This window comes from Microtus ochrogaster, chromosome 18 (genome assembly GCF_000317375.1).
Source record: "Microtus ochrogaster isolate Prairie Vole_2 chromosome 18, MicOch1.0, whole genome shotgun sequence".
Lineage (NCBI taxonomy): Eukaryota > Metazoa > Chordata > Mammalia > Rodentia > Cricetidae > Microtus > Microtus ochrogaster.
The window spans coordinates 6141944-6149456 of record NC_022020.1 but is presented as its reverse complement, the minus strand read 5'-3'; the positions used below and the strand labels follow the sequence as shown (position 1 = coordinate 6149456).

At 45.9% G+C, this 7513-nt stretch overlaps 1 protein-coding gene across 1 annotated transcript in view; it reads right to left on the bottom strand.

Annotated features, from left to right (window-relative positions):
* Rmc1 (regulator of MON1-CCZ1) overlaps positions 1-7513 on the bottom strand; it is a 26323-nt gene that overhangs the window by 8470 nt on the left and 10340 nt on the right. Inside the window, exons 6-10 of the mRNA XM_005355763.3 lie at positions 3801-3941; positions 3459-3562; positions 1643-1732; positions 1442-1547; positions 450-561 (exon numbers count right to left, since the gene is read on the bottom strand). Coding sequence (XP_005355820.1) covers positions 450-561; positions 1442-1547; positions 1643-1732; positions 3459-3562; positions 3801-3941 — 553 coding nt within the window. The remainder of the gene's footprint in view (positions 1-449; positions 562-1441; positions 1548-1642; positions 1733-3458; positions 3563-3800; positions 3942-7513) is intronic.

Genomic DNA, 7513 nt, shown 5'->3' with positions numbered 1-7513 from the left:
AAGAAGAAGAAGAAAAAGAGAGAGAGGGAGAGAGAGAAAGGCTTTGGTTTTGCCTTCTGGTAATCTCAACTCTCCACTGTGAGACATAAGGAAGGAAAAGTGTTTTCTCCAAAGGAAAAATCATTTAATGTATAAATTGCTTCTCGAGAAACAATGACAGCTTAGAGAAGCAGCAGGAGTGTTTGGTTTTTATAAAATAGAACAAACTGGCTGGAGACGTAGCTCAGTGGTAGAGCATTTGCCCAGCGAGGGTAAGGTCCTGAGTTCAATCCCTAGCGGCTGGAGAGGTAGCTCAGTGGTAGAGCATCTGCCTGGTGAGAATAAGGTCCTGAGTTAACCCTCTGGGAGTCCATTTTTCTTCTCCCATTCTGAATATGACCCCTGACAATTCCAGCAAGAATATGGCCCAAGGGAAAAGACAGCACTGCCAGCCCACGGAATTCTCTTACCTGCCACAGGGATCTGGTAAGGTTGGATTGACCGGGCTGGAAGTACAGGGTGGTGGAAAGTCACACTGCCATCGAACTCTCCCCGCAACTTGATGTCAAATATCACTGATGTCTACAGGGTAGGGAGAAATGCATCGCATGTCGCCAGTGTGGAAGCCTGGAGCCTCCGCTTGCACCAGCCCAGCGCTCCACACAGAGGGACCTCATCCTCACAAGTCCCTTTCCACCCTCATCACTTCCACAATACTCCTGCACCCACAGCCTGCTTCAATGTAAGGTTGTAGAGAGATATAGGCAGGTCGTTTTCACTTGGACTGGAAATAGCTTCAGAGACAGAAATAGTGCAGCGTGACCCCCAGGCCTGCGTGCTGCCAGGTGTTCAGTTAGACATTTGGAGAAGACCTGTTGCAGACTGATGGGCCTACATTGTCAAATCCACATGAAAAAGGCCACAGACTCGTGACACTGGGGATCTGAAGCAGAGTCCCAGCCTGGCTGGCTCAGTCGAGTAAGAGCTCCAAAGATCAAATCAAAAATTTTCTCAACGTTTCTAACTTCTTTGGTTCTTTTTGAGACAGGGATTCTTGCAGCCCCTTAAGCTCGCTATTGCGCTAAAGTACTAGGGAATAGGTGTGCACGATGACAGCTGGTTTTTATCTGGGGAGGGAACACACTGGGCAAGTGCTCGACCAAGCGAGTTGTGTCCCCAAACTGAAACGATTTTTGACAAACTGTCAGGGAATCGCTGTCTAACTCCTTTGCACTTAAGTACTCTTCCCACCCGTGTCTGGGTTTACCAGTTCTCACAAAGCCTATTGAGAGTCCTGGCATAAGCCGGCGGCGGCAGCGTCAGTGCACAGGGGGACCTCTGACTTCGAGATCAGCCTGGTCTACAGAGTGAGTTCCAGGACAGTCGGGGCTACACAGGGAAACCCTGTCTCAAAAACAAGTGCCAGCACAGACAGCAGAACAGCTTGGGGCACAAGTCCTACCTCTGTGTCCTGGTGGTGGACCACTACCAGGTTGTCCACGACATTTAGAGCAAACTTTCCCGTCCTATTTAACTTCAGAATGTGCATCTTCTTACATGCGCCCTCTCTGAAAGACAACACCGAGATTGTGGCAAGAGGTCAGTAAGCCTCAGGTCCGTTTTAAAATCAAAGAGGGGAGAGAACGTGCGGCAGCAGACATACCGTGGGAGGTGATACAGCACCACCTCCGCTCCAGTACTGTTGGAGGTCCGCGAATGGTGCCGCAGGAAGAGGACGTAGAGCTGCCCGTATCTAAGCAGAGAGAGGTGCATGAGGCATAACTAGCCATTTCAAAGTCCCTCCTCCCCCGAGCTGGGTATGTAGCTGGGTTGGCAGAGTAAGGCTTGCCTAGCTGCACAAAACTCTGAGTTTGAACCCTAACATGACATAAACTGGGTTTGGTGACTTAGCTCCTAATTTTGACACTCAGGAGGATCAGGAGTTCAAGGTCACCTTGACTATGGAACAAGTTCCAGCAGAGCCTCGGCACAGCCGTCTTAAAAGGGTAATAAAATTCCTCCACATACAGTTTGATTACGGTTTTCTGAAAGAAAGCCAGGAAGGCACGCACTGAGTCCAGCCAGGGAAGAGAAGCAGGCCAGCAGTCATGACAAGTAATGCCATTTCACTCCCGGCTCTGTGTTCTCTTCCAGAGTAGCAGGACACAGCCCCTAACAGACAGGATTCTCACTCTCCACAGTAGACGTGAGCACTGCTCTCCCAGCAATGAATTCAGTGCCCCGGTGACATGAAAAGAAGACAAAAAAGGACAGAACAGGTCCTGGCCATTGCAGCCAGACTGCACTCACTTCTCTGCCCTCAGAAGGAAAGGGAGCAGTATATTCTACTAAAATAATGGTAATTTTTAAAAAGCTAAGGTGGGAAACACAGAGCCGAACTAGAAGTGATTTGGAATTTGTTTTTGGACCTGGGGATAATCTCAGAATCTTGAGCAGCCAGTGTTAGTTACTAAGTCACACCCTCAGCCCCTGGAGCAAACCAGTGGCGACCCCTGAAGTGGAGATGCAGGGCAGAAAATGTTTCTTTGTACTGATTTCATTTTGGCTTAAGGTTTAGAGTATGAAACGTAAAATTTGAGATGCCTTTATTTCCAAGCGATTATATAATTCCCTATATAAATAAATCCACTCCATCTTTGTTAGAGTTTTAAAAATTAGGTATTTTGATGGCCTGGCAGTGGTGGCACTCTCTGTGAGTTCAAGGTCAACCTGCTCTACAAAGTCAGTTCCAGGACAGCCAGGGCTATGCAGAGAAACCCTGTCTTGAAAAACCAAAAAGAAAAAAAGGAAAAAAAAAACCACACACACAGACACGCATATATAAATGTGTGTGTGTATATATATGTATATGAACATTTATATATTAGCTTAAAAATCCTTCCTACGCTTCAATTAACAATTTTTTTAAAATTCTATGGCAAACCTATTTAATTGTTTAAATGTTTCATTGAAATTGTTCCAATGTTCTCATTGTGTCAGACAAGACAGGTTAAAAAAAAATCATGCTGAGATCACAAACGAATACAATCAAAAGAAAATGATACAACTGGAAAGATGGTTCAGCAGTTAAGAGCAACTGGACCCAGGTTCAATTCCCGGCACCCAAGGGCAGCGAACAAGCATCTCTAACTCCACTTCCAGGGAACCTGATGCACACATATGGTGCATACGCATACATACAGATAAAGCATACACATAAAATAAATCTTTTTAAAAAGGTGTCAAAAGACCTTAGGTTTTTCTGTCCTGGAACTAACTCTTGTAGACCAGGCTGGCCTCGAACTCACAGAGATCCGCCTGCCTCTGCTTCCCAAGTGTTGGGATTAAAGGCGTGTGCCACCACCGCCTGGCTCTTGTTATCTGTTTTAAGGATTCTTTTCCTGTGAGCTCCTAACACGCCCTCGTTACTTGGGTCACTAGTGGCAATTACAAAAGGAACCCTCGGAAGACAGACATACATGGTCGCCATTGCGATGTCTCGTTCTGAAAGGCTAAGTTTAGTTGACTTCGGTGCAGCTGGTAATTCAATCTCAAACTTGGGAAGCTTCGACATGGTGCCAGCCTGTTTGGGGAAAGTTGAGGAAAGTTTACCCACTCCTTCCATGTTTTAGCTGCTCTACGTTAAATCAATGAAGGCACACACTGTCTCCTAACTCCTCTTCACAGAACCAACCATTCTTGAACTGCCAGACAGGGAAGTGTGCCTCTGGTGGTCATGCTGAGGATGGGGTTCCTTTCAGGGGCTTGACTCATCACTGCTTTAGAGCTGGGTTAGGGAGGGGCCTGGGGCTCGCTCTCACCCTAAAATAAAAAGGCTGCAGAACATTCTCAAGGACTGTGGTGGACAGCAGGATCACAGCGCTCTCGGGACAGTACATGTACCAGTTCACATTGAGGTTGTGGCTCTTCAGGAGTTTGAGACTTCGTTTCTCAGGCAACACCTAGGACCAAGGTCAAGAAACAAAACATTAAGAGACTGCCCACTGAGGGCTCGGGATGGACCCAATTGGTGGAGAGCTTGACTAGCAAGCATGTGGCTCCAGTTCAAGCCCAACACCACCAAACACCAACACAAGTAAGTCCAGTCAACGATTACACAGGTAACAGCTATTCCTAGCTATGGAAATAAATAGATAAAGCACCATGTGCCTAGTGCTTTTCAAGGCTCTTTACTACACCCTGAGAAACAGACAACATAAGAGACGAGAAATTCGGGCTGACAGAGGCTGGGAACGGTGGGACAGCAATTATAACCATGGCTGAGCCTCCACACGCTCTGGCACCATGCACTGAAGAGCTTTCATTAAGCAGTCAAAGTGAAGCAATGTGCGGATCCCAGGCATTGAGTCAGCCACCTTCCCATGAGCCACCAGGCTCCATCTGCACCCCACCTGGCACTGGGTCCCAGGCAGACCCCTTAGAAACCTCACTGTTACAAAGACTGCTTGCAAGTGCAGCACTTTAGAGTCCAGGCACATCTAAATGTTCCATATTCTGACACAGTCAAAACACTGCGCAGACTCAAGATAGCAACTCTCGCCTAGTAACATGCCAAAGGCCTGTGAGGAAAATCACTATCATAGAGCATGAACCTTGTCAGTCAAGCCTCACAAAATAAGAGTGTAAAGGGTCAGAGAACAGGCCTGACCTAAATCTGATCCAGAACCCACGAAAAGGTGGCAGGAAATAAATTCCAGAATTGCCCTCCAACCCCTACACATGTGCACTGAGGCATGACATACATACTAAAAACCACAAGGAGCATTGCTAGAGTTCTATTTCTTTTTTGCTATTATGTGTGTGTATGTCGACATGGGTATGTCACACTGTGCACATGAAGACAACTTTGGGAGACAGTTTGCTCCTTACACTAGGGCTCCAGAGATTGGAGTCAGATCGTCAGGCCTGTGTGGCAAGTGCTGACCCACCTCATCAGACTGAACCTGTGTTAGAACCCGAAGACCTACAATGAACACTTTCTCACTAGAGACAGCAGATTGTTTTCAGAGTTATTTTATGTGTAACAAACGTCTCGCCTACATGCATCTATTTGGACTAGATGTGTGTTTGGTGCCCATGAGAGTCAGAAGAGGCATTTTAATATGCTGGCACTGGAGTTACAGGTGGTTGTGACCCACTATGTTCCTGAAAAAGCAACATGTGCTCTTGACCACTGAAGCGCAGATAGATTTTTAAAGATGATTGTAGGGGGCTGGTGGTGGTGCACACCTTGATCCTACCACTGGGGAGCAGAGGCAATCAGATCTCTGTGAGTTTGAGGCCAGCCTGGTCTATACAGTGAGTTCCAGTATAGCCAGGGCTATACAGTGAAACCCTGTCTCAAAAGAAAAAAGAGAGAGAGAGAGAGATGACTGCAGGGAGCCCCTCTGTCAGCCTGTGTCCAGAATACCCAGGCTTCTCCATTCATGGATTTAAACTTACAGTCCTTGTCAGAGGCCGTGGGAATATAAAGCAGGTGACAGCTAGTGTTCAGACGTCAACCCGTCAGAGGAATGAATCTCTGATGGAGGAGAATCCTGTTCAGCCAAGGCCTGCAGGACCACTGACTCTGGAAACTCCTGAGTCTGCTCCTGTCTGTAATTTCACATGTGCAATAGCAGCTATGGTGTCTCCCCAGTATCTGCATTGCAGTGTGTAATCTCAGGTGATGTGTATAAGAACATGCTACCGGCTGGGGCAGAAGCCTTTCCAAGGACCAGGCCCTACGTGTGAGCTCTAGCAGCTGTGAGGAGGGGTGTTCCACATTATTAACCATCAGAGAAATAGAAGTCAAATCCTCAGTAAGAGTGCCTCATGTCCATTAAAACAGACATTAGCAAAGCAAAAAAATAGACTGTTAGGGCACGGTGACAACTCTAATACAGCAACTGAGACAGGACAATTGTCAGGTGTTCCCAGTCAGCTTGCCTAGCATGCATTGATCCTCAGAACCACAATAACAAGTATGGGCAAGGATATGGAAAACTAGAGCCCTGTGCACTTCTGCAGGGGTTACAGCATGGTGATGGGAAAGCCCAGCAGTTGGCCAAAAAGTCAGCAATCCCACTCTGACTATATGCATCTAAAACATCAAAACCAAATTGTGAAATGTATCTGCACACCCATGATTCAGAAAAGCAAAAAGATGTAGTTAAATATCCATCATGAGATAAGTGGACAAAAAAACACAGTCAAGTGACTGTATCCCAGTCTTAAGATGGAAATCCTGCCACAATCAACAACATGAGGGAACCCTGACAGCAATGCAAACTAAAATAAGCCAGGAACAAACTGACATTGTATTAACCACTATTACATGAAGAACAACACAGTCACACAAGTGCAGTGATAGTGGCTGTAGGCTGGGGGAAGGAGAAAGGAAGCTGTCTCTGTGTGAAGAGCTTCAGTTCTGGGGATGCTTCATAAGGTAACTGACGATGTTTAATGCTACTCAAATATATACTTTCTCTGAAGCCAAAGAAAGCTGACATGGTCCCAGGAAGGGAAACATAAATGGTCACAACCCAAGGGCTGAGAACCCTGTCCTAGTAGGCAGTGAGACTCTTTCTCTCTCCAAAATGGGAACTGTCTATAAACCAATGAATCCAGGCCCAGCAACATAGCACAAAAAGAGATTCCCACACTGCTACTGAAAGTGCAAACTTCTATAACAAATGTCATGGTATCTGTTCGCATCTATGTAATTCCAAATACTGCTTTATCTATGAAGATGTAAGCAAGCTCACCGAACTTTCTAACTATAACTATAAAACACTAAACTTGAACTAGACATCCTGGAACAGGAAATGCAAGACAAAAGCAGATCACCCACAGAGCAGAACTGTTCTCAGAACAAAATGTGGGAACAACAGCAAAAGATATAGCTACGCAAGAAAAAAACTAGGCTGCAGAAATTTATATGCAAGAGTCCCCTGATGTGGGATTCCCCTCTGTATGCTGTGAATACCATTGGTTAATAATGTAACTGTCTTGGGCCTAAGCAGGGCAGAATAGAGGTAGGGGAAAAAAACTAAGCTGAATGCTGGGAGAAAGAAGGACTGAGTCAGGAGAAGCCATGAAGCTGATGCCAGAAACAGACATGCTGAAACTTTGCTGGCGCACCACACCCTTGTGGTGATGCACAGATTAATGAAGATGGGTTAAATTAAGATGTAAGAGTTAGCCAATAAGAAGCTAGAGTTAACGGGCCAGGCAGTGGTTTAAATAATATAGTTTCTGTGTGATTATTTCGGGGCTGAGCAGCTGGGAACCAACAAGTTATCTCCCTTTCAATAAATTGGCACCCTACATGGCTAACTAAATATGCATAAAACCTGAAAAAGCTTAAAAAGGAATCATAGACACAAAAGAACACAGTTAAGCATGGTTTGGTAGTGGCATTTTCTTGGGTGGGCTCTGTTTGCTAGAAGCAAGCAGAGGCATGCTTCCTTTAAGAGAGGTTTTCCTGACTCAGTGGTAGCAGAAAAAAATCCACGCTTTTTTGAAATGGCTG